Below are 25,503 nucleotides of genomic sequence, written 5' to 3'. Positions count from 1 at the left end.
CGGGCAGTCGATTCGTGTTGCAGGAAGGAGCGAGTCCCGACCTCCTCAGCATAACTTTTGACGAGAAGAAATCCTGGGCAACTTCCTCCCCCTCTGACTCAAATATCCTCACTCTTTCTCCCGTCACTTCTTCTCTCACTCCTTCTCTCACTCCTTTTCTGACCCCTCTGATGACTCCTCTGACTCCTTCTCTGTACTCTTCTCGGTTGACAACACTTACTGCTAATTGATACACCCCACAGAATTGTTCCACCATGGAGATCTCCGAGGAAGAGGACCCGGTAGACTCCCAGGTCTTGGACTACCAGTCGCTTCAGACCATCACCAGAATCGCCTCTGACCTGCGAACACGCACCTTATCCGTCTCTGCCGCCTCCCATCCCAATAGACCGCCGGGAACCGTGGGGGAGGAGGACAAGGAAGACCCCCTGCTGGATCCCAACAGTCCGGATTTCGACCACTACCGATGGGCCCAGATGACCCTCATGTCGGCGCAGGAGGCAGGCATCACCATGCAGGGCCAGGGCGTCGCCTTCTCCAACCTCTGCGTCTCGGGCTCCGGCGCCGACCTACGCTACCAGGAGACCGTCGTCTCGACCTTGACGCTGCCCTTCCGCCGCGCTGCCAGGACACTGTTGGGAACCCGCCAGGCGTCTGCCACCCGGCGGCGACGCATTCTGAATGGCTTTGACGGCTTGCTGCAGAGTGGCGAGCTGTTGCTCGTGCTCGGGCGCCCCGGCAGTGGCTGCTCGACCTTCCTCAAGACCCTGTGTGGCCACCTCGGCGGCCTCACTCTCGAGCCGCAGAGTCAGATTCACTACCAGGGCATCGGTTACGACCACATGATCAAGCAGTACCGTGGCGAGGTGGCCTACAACCAAGAGATCGATGAACATTTCCCCCATCTGACCGTCGGCCAGACCCTCTCCTTTGCCGCCGCCGCTCGCGTACCGGGCCAGCGCATCGAGGGTCTCTCTCGCCCGGAATACGTCGACCTCATCGTCAAGGTCGTCATGGCCGTCTTCGGCCTCACACATACCTTCCACACCAAGGTCGGGGACAACTTCGTCCGCGGGGTCAGTGGAGGCGAGCGCAAGCGGGTCAGCATCGCCGAGATGTTCCTCTCCCGCGTCCGCATCGGCGCCTGGGACAACAGCACCCGCGGTCTCGACGCCGCCTCGGCCTTGCAGTTCGTCAAGGCGCTGCGCGTCTCCGCCGACCTGTCCCGGTCCTGTCATGCCGTCGCCGCCTACCAGGCCTCCCAGTCCATGTACGATCGCTTCAACAAGGTCATCCTGCTCTACGAGGGCCGTCAGATCTACTACGGCCCCGTCGACCGCGCCGTCGACTACTTCCAGGCGATGGGCTGGAAGCGGGAGCCCCGTCAGGTCGCCCCGGACTTCCTGACCGCCATCACCAACCCGGCAGAGCGACAGCCCCGGCCCGGAATGGAGGGCAAAGTCCCCCGCACCCCGGCCGAGTTTGCCGAATACTGGAAGCAGAGCCCCGAGTGCAAGGATCTCCACCGGCAGATCGCCCAATATCAGGAAGCCCATCCGATCGGGGGCGAGGGCGCCCAGAGGTTCCAGGCAAGCCATGTCGACCAGCAGGCCCGGCACACGCGACCGACCAGCCCCTATCTGCTCTCCGCGCCCATGCAGGTCCGCTTGTGCCTGCGCCGAGCCTTCCAGAGACTCCGCAACGATCTCCCCACCGCCATGTCGACGGTCATCGTCCAGGTCGTTCTCTCCCTCATCATCGGATCCATCTTCTACAACTCGCCGGACGACACCAGCGCCTTCTTCGAAAAGGGCGCCGTCCTCTACATGGCCGTCCTCATGAATGCCCTCATCACCGTCAACGAGATCATGATGCTCTACAGCCAACGGCCCATCGTGCAAAAACAGGTCCGCTATGCATTCGTCCACCCCTTCACCGAGGCCCTCGCCAGCATCCTGTCCGATCTCCCCATCAAACTCGCCCGCTGCTCCATCTTCAGCATCATCCTCTACTTCATGGCCAACCTCCGCCGCGAGCCCTCCCAGTTCTTCATCTTCTACCTCTTCCTCATCACCACCATCCTCACCATGTCAGGCATCTTCCGCAGCCTCGGCGCCCTCACCAAGACCATGGGCCAGGCGATGGGTCTCGCCGGCCTCACCATCCTCTCCTTTGTCGTCTACGCCGGCTTCGCTTTGCCTCAGACCTACATGCACCCGTGGCTCTCCTGGATCCGCTGGCTCAACCCCGTCTACTACAGTTTTGAATCTCTCGTCAGCAATGAGTTTCACGGCCGTGAGTTCACCTGCTCCGCCGTCATCCCTCCCTACGCCAAGGGTGATTCATTCATCTGCTCGGCCGTCGGTGCCGTGGCCGGCCAGATGACCGTGTCCGGGGACCGTTTTATCGAGCAGAACTATGGATACACCTACGCGCATATCTGGCGCAACTTTGGCATCCTGCTGGCCTTTATGCTCTTCTTCACATGCCTCTACCTCTTTGCGTCCGAGATGAACACCGGCGGCGAGTCCAAAGCGGAGGCCCTGGTGTTTCGCCCCGGTCACGCGCCCCGCCATCTTCAGGATACCAAGGACGTGGAACGGCCGCCGTCGGCGGATGCTGCCGCCCGCAGCCCAGAGGCTCTCCTCGAGGCACAGATGAGAAATCTGCCCCCCCACCAGGATACCCTGATGTGGAAGGGCCTGCAGTATGAGATCCCCGTCAAAGAGGGTACCCGTCGATTGCTCGACAACGTCAATGGCTGGGTGAAACCGGGCACGCTCACCGCGTTGATGGGGGTCTCGGGAGCGGGCAAGACCACCCTGCTCGACGTCCTCGCCCAGCGAGTCTCCCTCGGGGTGGTCCAGGGTGACATCCTGGTCAACGGCAAGGCATTAGAGTCCAGTTTCCCCCGCCGAACGGGTTACGTCCAACAGCAAGACCTGCACCTGGAAACCACCACCGTCCGCGAGGCGCTTCGCTTCAGTGCGGTGTTACGACAGCCGCGGTCCGTCTCCATCACAGACAAACACCAATACGTGGAGGAGGTCATCCATATGCTCGGCATGGAAGACTTTGCCGAGGCTGTCGTCGGCTCCCTGGGAGAGGGCCTGAATGTCGAGCAGCGGAAACTGTTGAGCATCGGGGTGGAGCTTGCCGCGAAGCCTACCCTACTGATCTTTCTGGATGAACCCACCAGCGGTCTGGATTCGCAAAGCTCCTGGACCATCTGCGCCCTCCTTCGGAAGCTGGCGGACCACGGGCAGGCGGTGTTGGCCACCATCCACCAGCCCAGTGCCCTGCTCTTTCAGTCCTTTGATCGCCTGCTCTTCCTCGCGCAGGGAGGGCGAACGGTCTACTTTGGCGACATTGGGGCCGAATCGCAGACGCTGCTCGACTACTTTGTGCGCAGTGGCGCCCGCGCCTGCGAGGAACTGGAGAATCCCGCCGAGTACATTCTCGAGATGGTCTCGGGTAACGGTGCCCCCGGTGTCAACTGGGTGGACACCTGGAACCAAAGCGTGGAACGCAAGGAGGTGCTGGAGGAACTAGACCGGTTGCTCGCGCTGTCAACCACCTCCTCTACTACTACTACTACTACTACTACCACCCCCGGCGATGACGACATCGTACGTGAAGACTACGACCGTGAATTCGCGCTGCCGCTGTATGCACAGTTCCGGTATGTGGCGGCACGGGCCTTTCAGCAGTACTACCGTCAGCCTGAGTACATCCTCGCCAAGTTTCTGCTGGGTATCTTCGCTGGTCTCTTCATCGGGTTCTCATTCTGGAAGGCCAACGACTCGGAGCAAGGGTTCCAGAACGCGCTGTTCAGCATTTTTCTCATGTGCACCATCTTCTCCAGTCTGGTCAACCAGATCATGCCCAAGTTCGTGCTGCAACGCTCGCTGTACGAAGTCCGCGAACGGCCTTCGCGCGTGTACTCGTGGAAGGTGTTCATCCTGTCGCAGGTGCTGGTCGAGATCCCCTGGCAGGTCCTGTTGGGCATCTGCGCCTGGGCCTGTTTCTTCTTCTCGGTGTTTGGGGTCGACGGCAGCTCGCAGACCCAGGGCTTGGTCTTGCTGTTCATCGTTCAATTCTACATCTTCGCCTCGACCATGGCGCAGCTGGTGATCGCCGCAATCCCCGTCCCCCCGCTGGCCGGCATGCTGACCATCCTGATGTTCGGTCTGTCCTTCATCTTCAACGGCGTGCTGCAGCCGCCCAGTGCACTGCCTGGATTCTGGATCTTCATGTACCGCGTGTCACCCTTTACCTACTACATCGGGGGCATTGCAGCCACCGCGCTCCACGGCCGCTCTGTGCAATGTTCCCCGAGCGAGATGAGCGTCTTCAACCCGCCGTCTGGCGAGACCTGCTACCAATACCTGGAACAGTACCTCGAGGCGACCGGGGTCGGCACCCTGTCCCGCCCAAATGCGACGTCCAACTGCGAGTACTGCTCCATGTCGTCCGCCGACGAGTACCTGGCGGAGCGCAACATCTACTACTCGCAGCGCTGGCGTAACTACGGGCTCTTCTGGTGCTACTGTGTCTTCAATGTGGCGGGCACAGTCCTGCTGTACTATCTCTTCCGCGTCCGGGTGTGGAGGAGGAAGAAGTGATCACTGGTTTTTTTTTTTTTTTTTTCTATTTTTGTTGATTCAAAAACTATTTACCTGATTGATTTTTGTCTATGGAGTATTTTTCTGAGTAGCCACTGTCTTTATGTTAATATTATTTTCCATGTCTATTTTTTTCTTCCTCTTTTTGCTTTTTCCCCCCCCCTCCTGTAGACTCTTTTGACTCATAGCAAAACAAAAACATTCTACTCAACCATTCTTCAGCTCTTCCTTGGTGTCACCATCCCTGTCAGTTGCTAAATGATGGCTGGCACCCTTATTCTTTATCTCCATCCAGTAAAATGCCTAAAGATGATGGTGTGTCACTCTGCAGAAGTGAGGAGTGAGGGAGAGATTTTCTTCACCAGCCACCAATAGAGACTACATCTCCCAAAATCAATAAGGATAAAAAAAAAAGAAGAAAAGAATGTGATAGAAGGTATGATGAGGTCAGTGAAGATTAGAATTTCTCCATCTCTTTCTTTCTGGTGGTTGAAGTGAGGTATTTCTACTCTCCTCCCACCCTCTCTCCCTCTGCTCTTCAACAAACACTCTTCTTGCTCTTCTGCTCTTCCCACCAGACTTTTTCCAGCTTCGTCTTTTCGCTCTTCCAGTCAGTCAAAATGGCAGCAGAAACCCTTCATCTAGCAGCAACTGCCCAGCTGTGGCAGGGTCTCCTTGCTCACCAGTCGGGTGAAGCGGTCGTCATCAACGGCTCTGGCCTCGACATCCCCGCCGTGGTTGCCATAGCCCAGTGAGAATAGATTTCTTCATAGCTTTGATTCCAAAGAATCTGTTTACTGACGGCTTCTTCTTCTTCTTCTTCTTCTTCTAGTCATGGCTGCCTCCCTCGCCTCACCGATGATCCCGTCGTGCTCGACCGGATCGAGAAGAGCGTCAGCGTGTTGAACGACCATCTCGCCAAGGGAAAATTTGTCTACGGTTTGCTAGAATTTCGTTCTTCCGGGTGGATTTGCCTTTTTCAAGATCAACGCTGATCCTTCATCTTCGATCCAATAGGCGTGAATACGGGATTCGGTGGGAGCGCAGACACTCGTACCGACCGGACGACAGCCCTGCAAGCCAGTCTCCTGCAGCTGACACAGGCTGGGATTTTGGTCACTCGCGATAAGGTTAATGACAAAAGCAATAGTGATTCCCCCCTTGCTTCGCACAGCATGCCTGCTGCGTGGGTGCGTGCTGCACTGGTTGTGCGGTGCAACACCAACGCCCGTGGTCACTCGGCTTTGACACTGGAGACGCTCACATCGTTGCTGGCCCTGCTCGAGCACCGAATCACGCCCGTCGTACCGTTGCGCGGGTCGATTTCCGCGTCGGGCGATCTCATGCCGCTGTCTTACATTGCGGGCGCTGTCGAGGGGAATCCCGACGTGTACGTGCAGGTGGCAGACGCTGAAGACAACAAAACCACCATCACCATGTCCGCCAGGGAGGCGCTCGCGGCGGCGGGACTCCAGCCACAGATCATGAAGCCCAAGGAAGGGCTGGCACTCGTGAACGGGACGGCATTTGCTGCTGCGCTGGCGAGTCTGGCGCTGTACGAGTCCCACCAGCTGGCAGTCCTGGTGCAGGGGCTGTCGGCGATGGGGGTCGAGGCGCTCGGCGGAACCACCGAGAGCTTTCACCCGTTCATCGCTGCCGTCAGACCGCACGACGGCCAGCTGGAATGTGCGCAGAACATGCGATCGCTGCTCCAGGGATCGCGGCTTGCCCTGGACGGCAACCAGCGCGCCGGGCTCATCCAGGACCGCTACGCCTGGCGCACCGTCCCGCAGTGGATCGGGCCCCAGCTGGAAGACCTGCTCCTGGCCCAGGCGCAGGTCACCACGGAGCTGAACTCCTCCAGCGACAACCCGCTGGTCGACCCGCAGTCCGAACGGATCTACAGCGGTGGCAACTTCCAGGCGGTGGCCATCACCTCGGCCATGGAGAAGACGCGGCTCGCGCTGCAGATGTTTGGCCGGCTGATCTTTGCGCAGACCGGCGAGCTGATCGACCCCAACTTCAACAACGGCTTGCCCACCAACCTGGTCGCGGATGATCCCAACACCTCCTTCACCATGAAGGGCGTCGACATCAGCATGGCCTCGTACATGGCCGAGCTGGCGTACCTGGCGTCCCCCGTCAGCAGCCACGTCCAGGCCGCCGAGATGCACAACCAGGCCGTCAACTCCATGGCGTTTGTCTCGGGCAGGTACACCCTGCAAGCTGCCGAGTTGGTGGCCATGATGTGTGCGTGCAATCTGTACGTCTGCTGCCAGGCGTTGGATCTTCGCGCGCTCCACCTGTCTTTCCTGGATGCCATCGCTCACCGGCTGAAAGAGGTGACTGGCTTGCTCTTCTCGACCGTCTTGTCCGACAAGCAGGTGGAAAAGCTCAACACGGCTCTGTGCGGAAAGATTGCCCTCGTCTGGCCTACTACATCGCGCCTGGTTCTTGATGAACGTATTACCACGACCCTCAATGCATGCCTTCCTGTTTTCCTAGCGGGAGTCACACCCCAAGAAGACAAGGGAGCCGAGGAAGAAGGCAGCTTGCTCTCCACTCAAGATATCAGTGCGTGGATGACCGGGGCCAGGGAACTCATGCACGCCGTCTACAAGGAGACATGGGCTTCCTTCGTGGCAGAACCGCACACCGCGACTCTCCTGGGCGTCGGGTCCAAGGCTCTCTACCATGTTGTGCGGAACGAAATCGGGGTCCCCTTTCACCGTGGGCTTGTCGAGCATCCGACGCCTTCAGAGGGGGGTGACACCCTTGCCGGCCGCGACAGGAAGACCGTCGGCTCGTGGATCTCGATGATTTACGAGGGTATTCGCGGGGGCAAAGTTGGTGGTGCTCTGCTCGAGGCTCTCTGTTTGTGCAGCTAGATAGAAGATAGATATAGTTATCATCTAGAGTTATTAGCGACATCGCTCCGAAACTCGGACCGCATTTCGCCATCTGACTAAGACGTCAATTAAATAAAGTCATGACTAGAGTATACTTATATACCAATGTTCGCCGTTTTCTAGAGAGAGTTGGAGAAAGGGATAAAATGCTCAGAACCGTTCGAAATCTCACCACCACAAGAAAAATGACAGCAATAATGGCAGACTGGAACGCCTCGCTGTACCTCCGCTTCGAAGCAGAACGCACCCGACCCTCGCACGACCTGCTGGCTCGCGTCCCCCTGGCCAGTCCGAAGCGCATCGTCGATCTAGGCTGCGGGCCAGGCAACTCGACGGCCGTCCTGGTGGAGCGGTATCCCCGTGCGGCCATTGAGGGGATGGACAGCTCGCCTGCGATGATTGACAAGGCGCGGAAAACCCTCCCAGGCGTTCCATTCCAAGTAGCCGATCTAGAAAGTTATCGCCCTTCTTCTTCTTCTTCTTCTTCAGACACTGGTGATCCTTCCTCCACGGTTGATCTGTTCTTCTCCAATGCCGTGTTCCAGTGGCTTCCCGCCAGCCAACGCATCCCCATCCTGCAATCCCTGATCACCTCCCAGTCCACAGGGGGTGTGTTTGCAATGCAAGTCCCCGATAACATGGACGAACCGTCGCATGTGGCGATGCGTGAAACGGCAATGGCAGGACCGTGGAGGCAGAAGTTGGAGGCTGCGAATCCCGTTCGAGACCCCGTGCCCTCCCCGCGAGAGCTGTATGAAGCGCTCCATCCGCTCTGTGAACGGCTCGATATCTGGCAGACGAGTTATCAGCATATCCTGGCCGATCATCAGGCAGTCGTCGAGTGGGTGAAGAGTACGGGGCTGCGACCCTTCTTGGACCCCTTGGATGAAGAGGAGCAGAAGGCCTTTCTGCACGCGTATCTGGGCAGGCTGAGGGAGGCGTATCTCCCGCTGGGTGATGGGAAGATCATGCTTACCTTTCCCAGACTGTTCCTGGTGGCTATAAGGAAGTAGGCAGTGTAGAGACGAGTTTTACGAGAGGGAGTTGATGATTTTGTTGGATGATTTTGTTTTCTTGTGCGTTTTGTATATTAGTGTCATGTGATGCGTCCACGTGAGCCTTCTCTCTCTTCTCTTCTACTCTTACTCTTACTCTTACTCTCTCTTCTATCTCAATTCTATCTCACGTCTATCTCTCTTCTCTCTTCTATCTCACTTCTCACTTCTATCTCACTCTATCTCTTCGGTCTCACTTCTCACTTCTATCTCACTTCTGATTGACTCGGCCTCGGGGGATTGTCCTCGGGATCGTCCTTAGGCCTCCGAGACGGAGAGAATAAAGTCGCGCCCGTGGCTCAAGAAAGTAGACTTCCAATCACTGAATCACCATGACGGGATCTAATTTGAAAGCAGGGGGTGAGTGCGAGGATGTCTCGCTCGTTCTGTCGGACTCGGATAACGGCGTGTCCAGCGTGACGACGGTGGAGGAGGACGACGTGGTTGGAAAGACGATGGCGACGGCGACGTACCAGCAGATGCTACGGGACCTCTTCGATGAGAATGTGCTGGCTAAGTTGGTGCGGACTGCTATAGAGGCTCTGGAGGATAATGTATGTGTTCGATCCTTCGTCTGTTCATGATGTTAATCTGCAGTCGCCTCCCACCGCGTATCCTGAGTTTGTCCCCGACGGACCCTCGGCCACAGGCCAATACTTCCTTCGCGATGCTGAATTCTGGACCTGCGGCTTCTTTCCGGGCTTGCTGTACCTGCTTGTCGAGCGGGCAGTCAAGTACCCGCGCGTTTTCCCGTATTACAGTCGGAACCCGGACGACAACAGGCTGAATCCAACGGCCCTACGACAGAAACTGCTCGCGCTCTGCGACTCTTGGACGCAGCCTCTTCATGCGATGGCGACCAGGACAGATACCCATGACTTGGGGTTCATCATCCAGCCCGCTCTGTGTACCAGCTGGGAGCTGACAGGCAACGAGCACAGCCTGCAGCTTGTGCTGACTGCAGCGCACAGCTTGGCGACTCGGTACGACCCACGAGTCCGTGCGATTCGCAGCTGGGACGCCTTGCGTCAGGTCAATGTCGAGATCACCAGTCTCACAGACGACTTCCTCGTCATCGTCGACAGCATGTGTAACCTCGATCTCCTCTATTATGCCGCCCACCACACCGCGGACCGCACCCTGTCCGATATCGCCACGGCACACGCCCACACCATCATCTCTTCCATTTTGCGCAGGGAATCTCCCCACACTACTGTCCCTACCAACAGCCGCTACAATGGGCCGCTCTTTTCAACCTGCCATGTGGTGAACTTTGATCCCCGCACTGGGTCGGTCAAGGAGCGCCGCACCGCACAGGGATACAGCCATGACTCAACCTGGGCGCGCGGCCAGGCATGGGCCATACTAGGTTTCGCACAGACGTACACGTGGACGCACGAGCAGGAGTTCCTGTCTACGGCGTGCGGACTAGCCGAATACTTCCTGCAACAGCTGGAGGCGGCACCTAGCTGCGTTGAGCGTCATGGCCGGTACGTCCCGCTGTGGGATTTCGACGCCCCGATCGAGGATTTAGACAGCCCTCTTCGTGACTCGTCGGCGGGCGTCATCGCCGCCAACGGGATGCTCGTGCTCTCGCAGGCTCTCCTGGCGGAGGGGAATACCAAACTCGCAGATCGGTTCCGGGTGGCGGCCATGCGTATAGTGAGCGAGACTCTCACGCATTGTCTCGCCAACAAGGCGAAATTCATCGGCAGGGTTTCCTCTCCCGAGGAAGACATCTCTGTTTCAGACGTTGGACGCCGCTTCGACGCCATCCTGCAACATGCAACGGCCAACCATAACGCCGGGGACCATGATCGCTACAGTGACCATGGACTCGTCTATGCGGATTATTATCTCGTGGAGTTTGGGAATAAACTTCTCCGAATGGGATTTGCCTAGATTTCTTTTGATTATAGGAATATACATTGTTTTGGCTACGCCATCGGTAATACATTGGCGAAATCTGCATTCTCCAAACTGATGATCCGGTCCATGCCCGAGAACTGCTGTCCGAATAAGCTGGAAGTCAGAGTGGTGAGTTGGTCAGGACTACTCCCCGTGTAGCTCATCTCTGGTGGATGTGCATGCATCATGAACGGTGTCTCGCCCACAGGATGATCGACGGCAGGAGCAGCAGTAGCTGTCGAACCCGTCGTTGTAGAAGTAACTGCAGTGCCCAGCAGATACTTATCACCCAGCGCATCCAAAACATGACGGGAGGGCGAGGCCGATTCGGCCGCCCATTCGATTTCATTCGAGTAGCCCAGCACGTCGAGCTTGAGGTTTTCGTCACTCTCGCACCGACGGTACATGGCCCACAGCTGGGCAAGGTACTTTTGTGCCAGATCCTGACGAGCGCTGGGAGTTTCACTGTCCACCATGCATCCTGCTGCTCCTGCTACCCCTGCTGCTGGGAGAGCGCCTGCACCCCCCCAGCGCGCAGACATGGTGTCGAGAGCCTTCATGAGGGTCCAAAAGTCCGGCGAGAGAGACGTCCGATAGTACCGCCAGTGGACGAGCAGCACGCGGGCACTGACAAAGACGCAAAAGGCAAACTGATGGTCAACGATGCTCTGGGCCGCGTTGTCCAGGTACTTTTGCGTGATGTTGGCCGTCTCGGCGGCGGCGGCCTCGCACGTCTCCGCGCTGGACAGGGTCGGCAGCTTGACGATCTCCAACCACTCGAGCGGCGGGTATGCGATCCGCTGATGCAAAAGGATCATCGATGTGTTGTGCGTGATGTGGGCGAGGGTTAGGTTCGGATCCATCGTCACGACTGTCGGCTGGCGTGATATGTTGGAGTCTTTCCACCGCTGAGGGAGGAAGAGTTTCCAACTACCATGGTGAGCAATAAAAGATAGACTTTTAGAGAAGAAGAGACTAACCTAACCAAACGCACGTCCAGCTCTTTGAACCGCATCAGCCAGCTGCTCATCTCCTGGCGGTCATGATGGTTGATCGCCTGCCGGAGGAAGAACGTCGTCACGCGGCTCAGCGACTCGGTGGCCTCGACGCGATACGCAAACGCCCCGACAGTCGACATGTCGACTGGGTCAGGGCGCGGCAGGTCTCGCGACCGATCGGCGGTCGAGTCGTAGTCTACGGGCAGGAAGGCGATCAGATTGCCGATCTTGCCGGCGGACTTGTCCCAGATGCCAAAGAAGGGCGTCACGACGACCTCGCCGTGGTGCCACAGCCCACCATCGGCGGGGAGGCGACGGTGAACATCATTCGAAGTCAAGCTGGTATTCCAACTGCTTTTGTGAGTATTTATTCTCCATCTTTCTTCTATGGCATGAGCCTTACCCTGTGGTAACGGAACAGAATCTAGGAGATAGAAAGATTGAGAGATGGATAGATTGAGAGATTGAGGGATTAGAAACTAACCTGTCTAGATTGAAGATCACCCAGAACACCCGTCGTCGCTCCTCCTCCTCCAGCCAATCTTGGGCAGGAGGCAGTGACGGCCGTGGCTGCAGCAGAGGTCCCTTGCTGTGGTGCTCCGACTCGACCGTCAGCTGCAGATACTCGACTGTGCGAGTCAAGGAGCCGACAATGGGCCACGCTCGAGACAGCTGGCCTGTACCGATCTGGAAAACATAAAAGTCTCAGCGGATAAGAGAAAGAAAAGACAGTCAATGGACCAAGAGCAAGTGTGGGTACATATTGCGTACATCGGCGAAGCAGACCATGATGAGAGCCTGCAGGTTCTGGACATCCAGATTATCCATCCCCGTAAGGATGACGATCTTGCGCGACCGGTCGCAGATATTGGCGATCTCGAGCACTCCCAAGCCCAGCATGCTGCAGTCCACATGTTTCAGCGCGGCGACCACCATGGCGTGCAGGACGATCTCCAGCCGGGCCCGCTCCTCGGGGACGTTCATCCGCCGGCGGAAGCGTCCTTCATGGAAGATCGGGATCCACGGCTGGATTAGCTCGAAGTATTGGTCGATGACAGCCTGAAGGACTCGCGCGGGGGGCAGAGATGTGCCAATGGCATGCTTGTCAAGCTCGTCCACTTGTATACGCATGCGTTTGGGTGTCTTGCGAGGTACTTCGTTTGGGTAATCATCACCCCCATCCTCCTCCTCGTCATCATCATCATCATCAACAGCAGTGTAAGGCCGTTTGCGTCGGGAGCTCTGCAGCTGCGTGATCAGCAACGCCAGCAGCTCTTGCGCCGTCTCTTGGCGAGGCTGACTGGTGATTGGTTGGGGGTCTACACGTTCTGATACATTCGCGAAGACTGCGTCTTCCAAGGCCTCTAGACATCATATAAACCCTCCGTATCCGAAAGTGGAGAAACATGAGGAAAGCAAAAGGTCAGATCCAAACTCACCAATCCTCCGCCTCAAGGCTTCGACAGCCCCGGTCTTGAGCCCCGGCTTGTCACGAATGGCATCGTACGTGCACACCGTACCCACCCGGCGACAGTTGCTGCACAGAGGCAGGTCGCGCGAGCAGCGCAGCTTGCGTTTGCGACAGGCTCCACAGGCCGGCCGGTCCTCGAGCTCTTCCATGGGGTGCAGAAGAGCAGACAGCAGCTCTCTCTCTGTCTCTCTCTCTCTCTCTCTCTCGGGGCTCGGGCTCGGGGCCTCGGGTGGGGAAGGCAAAGCGGTCTAAATACATTCCCCGGACCCCGGCCGCTGTCAGAAGCGTTTTACCCCGCAGTGTGGAGTCCGGGGAAGTCGGCCGGGGAAGAATACTAGTTGTATAGCCCGGTGAAGATCGAGAGAAAACGTGCCACCGGGAACAAGTTTCAACGTCTTCTTGCTTTCTCTGTTTCCATGAGGAAGACCTAGATTTGCTCGGTTCGAGATACACCCCATCATGCCACCCCTGCCAGGATTCTCCGACAACCCTTTCCGCGAGCGCAAGGACCTGATCGCGGCGGCCACTGCGCTGCTGCGGCCGCTGCACGCGCACTTTTCGCCTGCCCGCGCGTTTATCCGTCTACCAACCGTGGCGACAGGCGCGCATTTCGACGACCATGCAGCCATGCTCGAGGGGTTTGCCCGTCCGTTATGGGCGGTGGCCACCTTACTTGCCACCATCAACGACGACGACAATGATACAAACGAGGATATTCGCAATCTGACGCAGCCGTGGATTGAAGGGATTTGCGCTGGCACAGACCCAGAACATCCCGAGTACTGGGGATGCATTGACCGACCGGACCAACGGATGGTGGAGGCGGAGGTGGTCTCGCTTGCCCTGCTGGTGGCTCCGGGCGCGTTCTTCCATGCGCAAGACGCCCGCACTCAAGCGAACATCACGGCCTGGCTGCGCAGCATGCACGGTCAGGAGATGCCGCTCAACAACTGGCGGTGGTTTCGGGTGTTTGCGAACCTGGCCTTGGTGCGGGTGGCATGCGTCCCGCTCGCGGAGGTGCAGGGCGAGCTGGACGCCGACCTTGCCGTGCTGGATTCCTTCTATCTCGGCCAAGGGTGGTCGGCGGATGGGCCCTGGCTGAGCGTCGAGATGCAAGAGGCCGAAGAACGCGACAAGGTGCGTCGTCGTCGTTGTGACTTTGTCGGTGTCGGTCGTCAGGTCGACTACTACTCTGGCAGTTTCGCCATCCAGTTCAGCCAGCTGCTTTACGTGCATTTTGCTGGGGATCTTGATCCAATCCGCGCAATGGAGTATCGAAGCCGGGCGCGCGACTTTGGAAGGACCTTCTGGCGGTATTTTGACCAAGAAGGTAAGAAAAGGAATGAATTAAGAGAGGAACCAATGAATCTATCAGCTGACTCGATGCAGGCGCTGCCATCCCCTTTGGCCGCTCGTTAACGTACCGATTTGCTTGCGGTGCCTTCTTCGCCGCTCTGGCTGTCGCCCAGATCGATGACATGCCTGCTCCCCTATCGACGCCCGGGGAGATCAAGGGGTTTCTGCTGCGCCATCTGCGCTGGTGGGCGTCGCATTCTGACAGTATCTTCTATCCGGACGGAACCCTGAATATCGGCTATGCGTACCCGTAGGTGATGAAGAATCCAAAAGAAAAAGAAGGACCTTACAGCTAACATTATAGCAACATGTACATGAGTGAAGACTACAACTCGCCGCAGTCGGTATACTGGGCATTGAAGACGCTGATTGTGATACTTCTGACAGAGGAGGATGTGTTCTGGACAAGCCAGGAAGCCGGGTATCCATTGCTTAGCTGCGAGGGGTCCGGCAAAGATGATGCCTCATTCCAGTCGGTAGAAGTGGTGGCCAGTCCGCGTCAGATCCTCTGCAACCACCCCGGCGGCGCGCATCACTTCATGCTCTCACCCGGCCAGTTCGTCGGGTGGCCGATGAAAGCGTCGCAGGCGAAATATTGCAAGTTCGCATACTCGTCTGCGTTTGCCTTTAGCGTGCCGACGGGCCCGTTGATCCAGCAGATCGCGCCCGACAGTACCCTAGCTCTCAGCAGAGACGGCGCAGAGACATGGGCCGTCAAATGGAAGTGCTCCGAGGTGCGCTATTCCACTGCCCGGATCATCTGCAGCAGTATGCAGGCCGTGAGCGAGACCGTCCCGGCCGCAGTTGTGGACTGGCACCCGTGGGGAGACCGATGCGTGAGGGTGACGACGACGCTGGTTCCGCCGACGAGACGCTGGCCCGATTGGCATGTTCGTGTCCACAGTATCTGCGTTGAGGATGATGGCGAGAGGAGTCTACATGCCGTAGAAGGCGGATTCGCCATTTCGCGCGTCCCTCGGGGCCGTAATAATCACGGCACGTTAAAGCTGAAGAACCTGCCAGGAGAGGCTCTGATGACCGCCGTAGTCGGGCAAACAGAGGGTATCTTCACCTCCTCGTCGGAGGCCTTGATACTCTCGTCCGCTGGGGCGAGTGGGATTCGAGCGCAGCCTATAGTCGCCGAAGCAGCCATCGACAGCGCGGCAAACCACGATGCCTTGATTCCAGATTCAAACACAAATCTCATGGCCCAGAGAACGATCATCCCGGTTGCGACACACGATCTGTACGATCTTCAGCCATACACCTCCGTAACCCTTGTCACCGGCGTCTTTGCCATGACACGCCCTTGCGAGGGGAAATCCTTGCGAGATCGATGGATGGATGGGCCGTACTTCGGCAAGAGGGAAGGCGATCACATTGTCATAGAATAGTCTTTCCTATCAGACCCTAGTATGAACGAATCCATAAGCCAGCCCTCGGTAAACTCATTGCGGTGTAGATTTCAAGTCCTCACATAGACTCTAATCAACACGGAGGAATGCAACATGTCGATCTGTGGGGACCCCGCAGTGCCATTTCTCGGACGAGGTCTGTCCGGGAATGCTCCGCCCCCGGCCAGACAGTAACAAAAAGATATATAGAGGGTAGAGGCCAAGCTGGAGGTCTTTTTGATCATGGTAAGACACTATTCTCCAAAATGGACTCTTTCAACGGTCTAACTCTCAACGACGTCACCCCCCGGCGGGAGAAGATATGGTGGCGCGACTGGAGCCTGGTGAAGCTCAACACTTTGCTGCTGTGTGCGCTGCTGACGCAGACGGCATCCGGATACGACGGCAGCATGCTGAACGGGATGCAGTCGCTGCCGCAGTGGCAGCGGTTCTTTGGCGACCCGACGGGCACACGACTGGGCGCCATGACGTTCGGTCCGACGGGGGGCGTGTTGATCTCCGTGGCGGTGTCGTCGCAGCTGTGCGAGCGGTACGGGCGTCGGTGGCCTATTATGGGCGGCTCACTGGTCATCATCCTAGGGTCGATCCTGCAGACGGCGGCGGTCAACTATGGGATGTTTGTCGGGTCGCGCTTCCTGGTGGGCATCGGACTGGGGATTGTCTCGACGGCAGCACCACCGCTGCTCTCGGAGCTGGCGTACCCTTCTCAACGCGGAATTTTGACCTCCTTCTACCTCGTTTCGTGGCCGCTGGGGTCGTTGATCGCGGCGTGGGCGACGTACGGCACGTTCAAGATGACGTACTCGTCGTGGAGCTGGCGCATCCCCAGTCTGCTGCAGTGTATCTTCTCGCTTGTGCAGGCCGTTCTGGCGGTGTTCTGCCCAGAGTCACCACGGTGGCTCATCTACCAGGGTCGCAGCGAGGAGGCGCTGGCCATCCTAGCGGAGTACCACGGCGATGGGGACCGCGACGCCCGCCTGGTGCGCTTCGAGATGGCGGAGATCACGGCGACGCTGGAGATGGAGAAGATGCAGAACCAGTCGCGGTGGACGGAGTGGGTGGCGACACGCGGGAACCGGCATCGACTCTTCCTGGCCATGTATATCCCTGCGATGCTGCAGTGGTCGGGCAACTCGCTGACCTCGTACTACCTGGCGGACGTGCTGGACACGATCGGCGTCACGGACTCCAAGACGCAGCTGATCATCAACGCGTGCCTGTCCGTATGGAGTCTGCTGGCGGCGAGCTGCTTCGCGATGCTGGTCGACCGGGTCGGGCGGCGCGGCATGTTCCTGTACGGGATGGTAGGCATGCTGGTCTCGTATGTGATCTGGACCATCTGCTCGGCGATCAACCAGCAGAAGGACTTTCGTGACGAAGGATTTGCCGCCGCCGTACTGGTCATGATCTTCATCTACACGGCCTTCTACCAGATGTGCGGGCCCGTGGCGCCCACGTACATCATGGAGGTGGTGCCGTTCTCGCTGCGGTCCAAGGCGTCGATGATGTACCAGCTGACGGGCAATCTGGCGAGCATCTACAACAGCTTTGCCAACCCGGTCGCCCTCGACAACATCGCGTGGAAGTACTATATCGTGTGGTGCATCGTCATCGCCATCAACGTCACGCTCATCTTCTTCTTCTTCCCGGAAACCAACGGCCGCGGGCTCGAGGAGGTGGCCGAGATCTTCGACGGACCTGACGCTCTGGCAGGCGTCAACGCGATGAAGCAGATGGGCTTTGAGAAGAAGCAGGAATCTGCCGCTGCTTCTGGAGGGAAGACTGTGTTGGATCACATCGAGGAGCGGTAGACTGAGACGGCTATTGAATCAGCATGGATATTGATTTCGGCTCTACTCACCTTGTGATCTGTTCCCGTAGTTGTGTGTACCTGAAGTTGAGAGAATCGTAGGGAAGAGAGAGGAGAGAAGTGAATCGTAGAGAGGAGAAGAAGAGAGAAGAGAAGGAGGAGGAGGAGGAGGAGGAGGGATATCACGTGCAATATTGATGCCTGCTGGATGAGGCAGAAACGGGTGCTTCCTGAACAGGCTAGTGAGTTAGCATTTCATCCATGACGTCAGGATGTACTCGACGCGCGTACAAAAACACTGGGAGTAATCCTGGTTCTGGAGATATTGATGAAGATAAGCCTGTGATATAATTTGAGTGCAGACAATACTTATAAATATTATAAATTAGTGAAGGAGATATATTATGGTATATAGGTTGATTCTATAGAATTCAAGTATGCTATGAACATAAGTACTTTACAGTATATGTATCTGTACTGCTTTAGGACATACTACCTAGGTAGTTAACTAGTACTCTGGTACTCTGTACTGTTATTAATACTAGTAATGCTATCTTGACCGCTTGGGACGGAATTCAAGATCGACAGGATCAATGTTTGAAACACTGTCGTTCCGACGATCAATCGGTACAGAGTACAGAGTAGTCTACAGAGAGAGTACTTATCCTTAGTCTACCTAGTAGGGTATTTAAACACATACTCGTAGTCTGCTAGTAGGCCAATGATTTATTAATCTACCTAGGGAGACTAATGAGACTATAATTTCAGTATTACTAGGGATGAGTATGGAGTAATAGAAGACCTTTAATATATTCTATGGATATGATCATCCCTGAGCCCACCGACTCCACTGTTAATCTAGAGACTTGTTCTGGTAGATTACTATTGCTAATAATCTTGGGCAATAATCAGCGGGTTCAGTGTACTACATATGTAGTATGCAGTGGCGGTATATTGTACTTTGTATAGTAAATATCCCAGTAATGATGATGCCTAGAGTACTTGTCTCAACTTAGGTACCTCTATACTTAGTCTTGACAACTGCATGTCTTAGTTATATACTATATATACTCACCAAAAACTACTACTACTACTACATAACTATTTACTCTACCTATAATACATCCTACCTTAGTATATAGTTATGTAGTACATAGTATACACCTACGGTAAGTACTTGACTGTAGTAATCTATTTATATCTGTCGTGTGACTGGCCTTGGCTCCAACAAGCTTTTGCCACGCCACAGTTGCAGAATTCGACCCCTGATTGGCCCGCCTGGAGTCGCCTCCACTGGGCACACCCTGGCAGGGACCAGGGACTGGCTTCTAATTGGTTCAATACCCATATGGAGCCCCCCCTCGTGGGCGAATCGGATCCACCGCTGGGACCATCCCTGAAATTGAAGCCGCGCAAGCCGATGATCCTTAGAGAGGACTCAACCTTGTAGGGGATGCTGGGATTGAGGATGGTTTAGAGAGTTGCACTCAGTATGATAATAGACAGAATGAATATATAGTATGTAGTAATGATCATATAATAAAGAATGATAATAGTCATAATAATAATAATATTATCATTATAATAAAAAGGAATACATGAGAATAGAACCCTAGAACCCTTTATGGGCCTGACCCTTTGACCCTGAAGGGTCCAATCGGGCCCTGCTGACTCAGCGTCTGACGCTCTCTCCTATAGTTAAGCCACTTCCCCCTGAGAAAGATTTCCTCTTCTCCTCCTCTTCTTCTCTCCCAATAATCCTTTCCTCCTGTCCTTCGTTCACTCGTTCTATATATTCTCCTCCTTCTTGGCGATTCCTGTTCCTTCGCCTCGTTTATATTTGTTTTTTATTTCTTTTCTTCACTTGTTGATATCCACTCGCTCACATACGTTCGTTCCACAATGAAGTCCTTTGCCCTCCTGCCGGTTCTCGCGGGCATCGCGGCGGCCACCACCGCCCCTGAGATCGTCATCAAGGTAGATACCGAAAGAGAAGAGAAGAGAAAGAGAAAGAGATCTGACTGTCTAGGGTTCCAAATTCTTCTACTCTAACAACGGCACTCAATTGTAAGTCATGAATTCAGGGGAGAAGCGTGCCGTACCTTGGCTAACTGAATAGCTATATCCGTGGTGTTGCCTACCAACGTGAGTTCCGGACAACTACTCTGAGATCTGTTCCGTCTAATGAATGAATAGCCAACTACGATGGCGTCGGTACCACCACCTCCGCCGGCGAAGTGGACTTTGTCGACCCCCTGGCCAACGAGACCATCTGCAAGCGCGATCTGCCCTACCTGACGGCCCTCAACACCAACGTCGTGCGTGTGTACGACGTGGACCCGGACGCCGACCACTCGACGTGCATGAACCTGTTCGCCGAGGCCGGCATCTACGTGCTGGCGGATCTGTCGTCGGCCGACTACTCGATCGACAGCTCCGACCCGGAGTGGACGACGACCCTGTACAGCTACTACAACAGCGTGGTCGACTCGCTGGCCAACTACACCAACACCATCGGTTTCTTCGCCGGCAACGAGAACTCCAACAGCGTCAACACCACCGGCGCCAGTGCCTTCGTCAAGGCCGCCGTGCGCGACACCAAGGCCTACATCTCCTCCCAGGGCTACCGCAGCAGCCTGGGTGTCGGCTACTCGGCCGCCGACGTCTCGGAGATCCGCGACTCGCTCGCCGAGTACTTCAACTGTGGCGACTCGGCCGACCGCATCGACTTCTTCGGCGACAACGTCTACGAGTGGTGCGGCGACTCCAGCTACACCGAGTCCGGCTACGATGAAATCACCGCCTTCTTCAAGAACTACTCCGTCCCCTACTTCTTCTCCGAGTACGGCTGCAACACCGTCCAGCCGCGCACCTTCACCAACGTCCCCGTCATGTACGGCGACGAGATGAACGACTGGATGTCCGGCGGCATCGTCTACGAGTACTTCCAGGATGACAACGACTACGGCCTGGTCACCATCTCCGACGGCGCCGTCAGCACCCTGACCGACTACGCCTCCTTCTCCAAGGAGATCGTCACCGCCACCCCCACCGGCACCAACTCCGCTAGCTACACCCCGACCAACAGCGCCGCCTCCTGCCCGACCGTCGGTGCTGACTGGGAGGCCGCCAGCGCCCTGCCCCCGACCCCGGACGCCGCCCTGTGCGAGTGCATGGTCGCCAGCCTGTCGTGCGTGGTGAAATCCTCCGTCAAGTCCGCCAAGTACGCCGACCTGTTCGACACCGTCTGCGGCTACGGCGTGTGCGCCGGTATCGACACCAACACCACCTCGGGCGTCTACGGTGCCTACTCCATGTGCACGTCGGAGCAGCAGCTCAACTTCGTCCTCAACGAGTACTACGTCGAGCAGAAGGCTGCCGGCAACGGCGCCTCCGCCTGTGACTTTTCCGGCTCTGCCACCACCACCGCCAGCACCTCTGCCACCGGCACCTGCGCCTCCCTGCTCAGCGCAGTCGGCACCGCGGGTACCGGCACCGTCACCGCCGCCGCCGCCTCGGGCACCGGCTCGTCCTCCTCGTCTTCCTCCACCAGCTCCTCGGCCGGTCTGCCCCGTCTGGCTAGCCAGAGCGTCAACCTCGGTTTCGGCCAGTTGGCTGTCTTTATCTTCACTGCCGTTCTCTCCGGCACCGGCATGATCCTGCTGTAATCGTTTCTTCTCTGTTTTTGATATTATCGGTATATATACTACTGTCATTCCTTGTCTGTATATTGTGTAGTGTATACTATGATCTTTAGCACTGTCATTAAGTGGGGGTAGATGAATATATTGTATTCCTAAAGCCCTAGTCTACTATGATAGTAGAAATATAGGCAGGCTATCTATAAAGGAACAATACATGAAAAATAGTAGTCTATACCCTATTTGATGGATATAAATGTTCAGCTCTAAAGGTTAGTATTTTCATATCCTCTTCCTTTAGTTTAATTATTTTATCTTTCTACTATAGAATTAAAGAGAGTGATACACCCATTACCAGAAGTTGAATATAATACTTAATTTCTTGTCATTCCTTATGAATAATATTATACTCTATAATGAGATGATATGTTGTCTGCCTTGGCACCCCCACACTAACCAAATGAGCTGGAATTCTCGGACAACCCCCAACCCTAGCCCTAACCCTAAGAAAGCAGGACTCCGTAGAGCATGAACAGAAATATGTCTTGAAATGTACTTGAATCTCAGTTTACTGCATTAGACACTTGAATATTAGTATTCTGCATGAGAGACTCTACTTGCCATGATATACAATACAATTCTTGTTGAACTCTGATCGCAGGGTCCACTACCCCATCCACCCCAATCTGGACTAGACTCCACCATTAGAACCGACAATAGCCCGGAGGAAGTTTGGATATAAAGCATCGAGTAGTATAGTCAAGCTGAGCATGGTTCAAGGTAAATCTCACACTATCGGGGACCGATCGAAATGCTAGGACTGACAGTCGATACCACCATCGGCTCCCTCTACGGCCTGGTCAACGGGTCAACCCCCTCCGTGGCCCAATTCCTGGGCATTCCCTTTGCTCAGCCTCCTCTGGGAGATCTGCGGTTTGCTCCTCCTCAACCTGCGACAGTCAATAGAACAGCCGTCTACGATGCGACGCGACAGTCCCCGAACTGTCCGCAGTACCCGCTGACCGTCACCACCGATCCGTCAGTGTATACCATCGATTCTCCCTGGTTGCAGCCCTACGGTCCCTGGTCGGAGGACTGTCTCACGCTGGATGTGTATGCGCCCTTGAATGCAAACAGGGAAGACGATGCCCTGCCGGTCCTTATCTGGTTGTTCGGTGGTGGGTTTTATGAAGGAGGGCTCATTACGAATGGGTTCGATGGTGCGCCCTGGGTGGAACGGACTCAGGAACATATCGTCGTTGCAGTCAAGTAAGCCTTTTTTCTGGAGCATAGCATTTCTCAAAATTTCAATGGAATGCTTGCTGATACACCGGTAGCTACCGGAATAACATCTTCGGTTTCCCCAATGCAGCAGGTTTAGCAGAAACAGGCGAGAACCTGAACTTGGGCCTCCTCGACCAGCGTCTTGCCGTGGAATGGCTTCGCGATAATATCGCCTCCTTTGGTGGTGATCCCACCCGTATGACGCTCTGGGGCCAGTCTTCCGGTGCTGCGAGCGTCGACTACTTCAATTTCGCGTGGCCAGACGATCCTATTGTTCAAGGACTGATCATGCATTCCGGGAGTGTCTTTGCCACAGGTGCCAGCGTGGATGTCTCACACAGCAATTTCACCTTCATGGCCGATTCTCTGGGCTGCGGTGGCTTGTCTCCTGCTGACGAACTGGCCTGTATGCGACACAATGTCACTGCGGAGGCTTTGATCGATCTGTATGAGAATTATACTCTGGGAGCAGATGATCCGGCCTTGAAGTTCACCACGATTGTCGATAACGTCACCAAGTTTGAGAACTTCACCGAGCGTGCTTTGGCAGGGAATTATTCTAAACTGGTAAGCGTCAAGAATATGAAAAGCATTGGATGAGACTGATGTATTAGCCCGCCATCCTCGGCACGAATGCCAACGAAGAGGCTTCGTTGTTACCCTGGGTCGGTCCAGAGGGATACAATCAGTCGTATATCCATTATCACACTCTTGAAACAGACCAATGTCCTGCAAACTACTACAATGGGTGAGTCAGTGGAACACACTTCGTATCAATTCGCTATACTGACGATGAAGCCTCCGGTATAATACTTCTTCTCTCACCTTTAGATGGTACAACATGGCGTATTTCCCCAACACGTCCCCCCGTCCATGGGAAAAAGCATACCATGCCTCTGAGCTGCCGCTCCTCTTCGGTACGTATCCGTGGTACGGTGGCTCGGCAACAGAGCTCCAGCATCAGGTATCGCGTCGTTGGCAAGATCTCTATCTTGCTTTCCTCAAGGATCCGGTCAACGCCCTCCCGCAGATGGGTTGGCCGGCATATGAACCTGAGGGACATGCTCTTGTCTTTGGCCGTAATGGTTCCGTCTCGGGCTTGATGCCTATGGAAGAGTTGTATGTTGGCTGTGACCAGTTTCCCTTGCCGAGTCAGTAATGAGATAGTATAACTATAGTCCATACACACTTACTATCCTTATGCTTTGGCGAAGACTAGACCATCATAATGTTATTCTAGTGCAGTATCATACTTGAATCAATATCTCAACCTCATCCTCTGGCCATGCACCAGGCATGTTGGCATCCCCATCATTTGAATCTTCCTCATCGCTAATGTCATCCTCGTACCGGTGAGGATATTGATCGAAAGGAAAAGTATGTGGCGACCATAAATACACGATTGCCTGGCCTTTGAGAAAAGTATACCACTCTTGATGGAACAGCCAGTCAAACCGATCAACATTACCATTACCTGATGCAATTCTAGCAAGTTGCTGAACATACTCGATCATCCTTTCATAGTCGAAGGCGCCCATTTCATCATATGGTTCTAAATTGAAAGATCTATGATATGGCCCGCCAATGAGTCGGACCCAGCCGTACGGCCCATCTTGATCTGGATACGGAACAAGGCGGAGAAGTTGACGGAGTGACCCTTCATAGGATTCAGCATGGAAGCTGAACGGACTGGGAAAAGAGGCCTCCAGCTGGTCAGTTCTGTCAGTCTCATCGCAGGGGCGAAAGTCATCAAGAACAGTGAAAATGTCCATTAGTCTTCGGCGAAGTTGCCCTTTCTGAAAGTCTCGTTGTCGCGTAGGATTTTGTATCATTGAAAACTCCCCACTCCGTTTGACTTGCTTATCAACTTCCAGGATCTTTCACGGGTCGAGGCCACATTCTTGCAAATCACATTGGGGCGCTTGCTGTCGCCGACGTGGCAGACCAGACACCGCAAACAAATGACGCCAACGGGGTGATTGTCAGGCTACATCTCGGCTTGTCGTTGATATCGGGACTTTTTATTTGAGAATGTCTTATGATCAATGAAACGCAAGGCTGGGGAAAGGATAGACGTGGAGGATAAATGCCCATCTTTCCAGAAGGGAAAAAGGAAGTCGAAGTTTTGTGGGAAAGAAAAGGTCAGGTGAGCGGCAGATTCCCAAACGGGTAAGCGAGGCTGTCTTCCAATGTCTGCCTTGGACTTCACCGCCCTCTTTCAACCAAGTCTCTGTGATTGCAGCCTTCTATTGAGATGAGGAGTCTCTTCATGTCTTATTACTTCTCAGTCTCCATGTTTCCAGTCTGAATGCCTCTTACACCTCAATACTTCAATTCCTACGGACCTTCTAGAGGTACATCTTCGTTGCCACGAGCCCCAGTCTTCAGGAGATAGCTAATTGAATGATTACTCTAGGAACAGGCTACACCTCGCTACAAAGAATTAAGATTTCCTTTGCTATCTAGTCGATTGTGCAGCATCATAATCGTTATGGGCGATGCTTCACTGGAGATACTTGCTTCGAGACGGGAGCCGGAAAGTTCTTGGTAATAGGGATGGGGATTCTACAGGAGTTCAAATGTCTCGGAGAAAGTATGGTAGTGGCATTGCAACTATTATGAGCCTCTAATAGGTTCTTATCTATATATCATGCTACTGTGGTATGAATCTAATGCTTCTAGAATAGGAGAATCTATGCCCTGATCACTGAGTCTCTCCAGAAAGCCACCGGAGCAGAAGAATTGCTGCTTCTATCGACAATTCGTTCCTGAGATAAAAATAAACAATGTAACGACAGATACGGTAGCGCCGATCATGGACTCCAAGGGACCAAAACTCTTTGAAGAAGATGGAGGTGTTTGTCAGTGATCAAGGCGGAGGGCGATCGTGACGTTGCACCTTGGGGGAACCAGAGATGTCGATAAGCTATTACTCTGTTGAAAATCAAATAACAATTCATATGGTATACCTTGTTTAATGTTCATTTCGATATCCTCTATCTCGTCATACGATATGCTACTCTGCATGCTG

The 25,503-nt window shown here is 55.1% G+C and overlaps 10 protein-coding genes across 10 annotated transcripts; 8 read left to right on the top strand and 2 right to left on the bottom strand.

The window, feature by feature from the left end:
* Positions 1 to 254: 254 nt before the first annotated feature.
* On the top strand, positions 255 to 4,625 carry ASPZODRAFT_16617 (hypothetical protein; the record flags this gene model as incomplete). The annotated part of the gene is made up of 1 exon (XM_022726742.1): positions 255 to 4,625. The coding sequence occupies one exon, from the start codon at positions 255 to 257 to the stop codon at positions 4,623 to 4,625; it is 4,371 nt and encodes a 1,456-aa protein (XP_022580532.1).
* A 620-nt stretch (positions 4,626 to 5,245) lies between these two features.
* On the top strand, positions 5,246 to 7,513 carry ASPZODRAFT_67410 (hypothetical protein; the record flags this gene model as incomplete). Its single annotated transcript, XM_022729459.1, has 3 exons — positions 5,246 to 5,376; positions 5,458 to 5,564; positions 5,643 to 7,513. The coding sequence occupies 3 exons, from the start codon at positions 5,246 to 5,248 to the stop codon at positions 7,511 to 7,513; spliced, it is 2,109 nt and encodes a 702-aa protein (XP_022580531.1).
* Positions 7,514 to 7,731: 218 nt separating this feature from the next.
* ASPZODRAFT_67300 (hypothetical protein) lies at positions 7,732 to 8,547 on the top strand (the record flags this gene model as incomplete). Its single annotated transcript, XM_022729446.1, has 1 exon — positions 7,732 to 8,547. One exon carries the CDS (start codon positions 7,732 to 7,734, stop codon positions 8,545 to 8,547), a length of 816 nt encoding a protein of 271 aa, XP_022580530.1.
* Positions 8,548 to 8,953: 406 nt separating this feature from the next.
* Positions 8,954 to 10,509, top strand: ASPZODRAFT_2035767 (hypothetical protein). Its single transcript, XM_022727581.1, has 2 exons — positions 8,954 to 9,143; positions 9,187 to 10,509. Exons 1-2 carry the CDS (start codon positions 9,045 to 9,047, stop codon positions 10,489 to 10,491), a joined length of 1,404 nt encoding a protein of 467 aa, XP_022580529.1. The 5' UTR covers positions 8,954 to 9,044; the 3' UTR covers positions 10,492 to 10,509.
* A 17-nt stretch (positions 10,510 to 10,526) lies between these two features.
* On the bottom strand, positions 10,527 to 13,115 carry ASPZODRAFT_142654 (hypothetical protein; the record flags this gene model as incomplete). The annotated part of the gene is made up of 5 exons (XM_022724874.1): positions 10,527 to 11,427; positions 11,478 to 11,846; positions 11,980 to 12,182; positions 12,267 to 12,859; positions 12,935 to 13,115. 5 exons carry the CDS (start codon positions 13,113 to 13,115, stop codon positions 10,527 to 10,529), a joined length of 2,247 nt encoding a protein of 748 aa, XP_022580528.1.
* Positions 13,116 to 13,425: 310 nt separating this feature from the next.
* On the top strand, positions 13,426 to 15,716 carry ASPZODRAFT_152258 (hypothetical protein; the record flags this gene model as incomplete). The annotated part of the gene is made up of 3 exons (XM_022725833.1): positions 13,426 to 14,296; positions 14,356 to 14,572; positions 14,627 to 15,716. The coding sequence occupies 3 exons, from the start codon at positions 13,426 to 13,428 to the stop codon at positions 15,714 to 15,716; spliced, it is 2,178 nt and encodes a 725-aa protein (XP_022580527.1).
* Positions 15,717 to 15,982: 266 nt separating this feature from the next.
* Positions 15,983 to 17,548, top strand: ASPZODRAFT_142652 (hypothetical protein; the record flags this gene model as incomplete). Its single annotated transcript, XM_022724873.1, has 1 exon — positions 15,983 to 17,548. The coding sequence occupies one exon, from the start codon at positions 15,983 to 15,985 to the stop codon at positions 17,546 to 17,548; it is 1,566 nt and encodes a 521-aa protein (XP_022580526.1).
* A 1,737-nt stretch (positions 17,549 to 19,285) lies between these two features.
* On the top strand, positions 19,286 to 21,537 carry ASPZODRAFT_25911 (hypothetical protein). The gene is made up of 4 exons (XM_022728024.1): positions 19,286 to 19,524; positions 19,577 to 19,614; positions 19,667 to 19,692; positions 19,744 to 21,537. The coding sequence occupies exons 1-4, from the start codon at positions 19,450 to 19,452 to the stop codon at positions 21,213 to 21,215; spliced, it is 1,611 nt and encodes a 536-aa protein (XP_022580525.1). The 5' UTR covers positions 19,286 to 19,449; the 3' UTR covers positions 21,216 to 21,537.
* Positions 21,538 to 21,999: 462 nt separating this feature from the next.
* Positions 22,000 to 23,631, top strand: ASPZODRAFT_67164 (hypothetical protein; the record flags this gene model as incomplete). Its single annotated transcript, XM_022729432.1, has 4 exons — positions 22,000 to 22,457; positions 22,526 to 23,039; positions 23,087 to 23,220; positions 23,271 to 23,631. 4 exons carry the CDS (start codon positions 22,000 to 22,002, stop codon positions 23,629 to 23,631), a joined length of 1,467 nt encoding a protein of 488 aa, XP_022580524.1.
* An 88-nt stretch (positions 23,632 to 23,719) lies between these two features.
* ASPZODRAFT_142649 (hypothetical protein) lies at positions 23,720 to 24,244 on the bottom strand (the record flags this gene model as incomplete). Its single annotated transcript, XM_022724872.1, has 1 exon — positions 23,720 to 24,244. One exon carries the CDS (start codon positions 24,242 to 24,244, stop codon positions 23,720 to 23,722), a length of 525 nt encoding a protein of 174 aa, XP_022580523.1.
* Positions 24,245 to 25,503: the final 1,259 nt, after the last annotated feature.

Source organism: Penicilliopsis zonata (assembly GCF_001890105.1).
Source record: "Penicilliopsis zonata CBS 506.65 unplaced genomic scaffold ASPZOscaffold_8, whole genome shotgun sequence".
In the NCBI taxonomy this organism is placed as follows: Eukaryota; Fungi; Ascomycota; class Eurotiomycetes; order Eurotiales; family Aspergillaceae; genus Penicilliopsis; species Penicilliopsis zonata.
This window is presented reverse-complemented; position numbering and strand designations above follow the sequence as displayed.

What these genes read in the sequence shown, in the direction of transcription:
- ASPZODRAFT_2035767 (XM_022727581.1), top strand. Translation starts at nt 9,045, where the DNA reads ATGGCGACGGCGACGTACCAGCAGATGCTACGGGACCTCTTCGATGAG. An exon ending in TAGAGGCTCTGGAGGATAAT is followed by an intron (nt 9,144 to 9,186) that starts GTATGTGTTCGA and finishes GTTAATCTGCAG; the next exon opens with TCGCCTCCCACCGCGTATCC.
- ASPZODRAFT_25911 (XM_022728024.1), top strand. Translation starts at nt 19,450, where the DNA reads ATGAAGTCCTTTGCCCTCCTGCCGGTTCTCGCGGGCATCGCGGCGGCC. An exon ending in TCTAACAACGGCACTCAATT is followed by an intron (nt 19,615 to 19,666) that starts GTAAGTCATGAA and finishes CTAACTGAATAG; the next exon opens with CTATATCCGTGGTGTTGCCT. An exon ending in CCGTGGTGTTGCCTACCAAC is followed by an intron (nt 19,693 to 19,743) that starts GTGAGTTCCGGA and finishes ATGAATGAATAG; the next exon opens with CCAACTACGATGGCGTCGGT.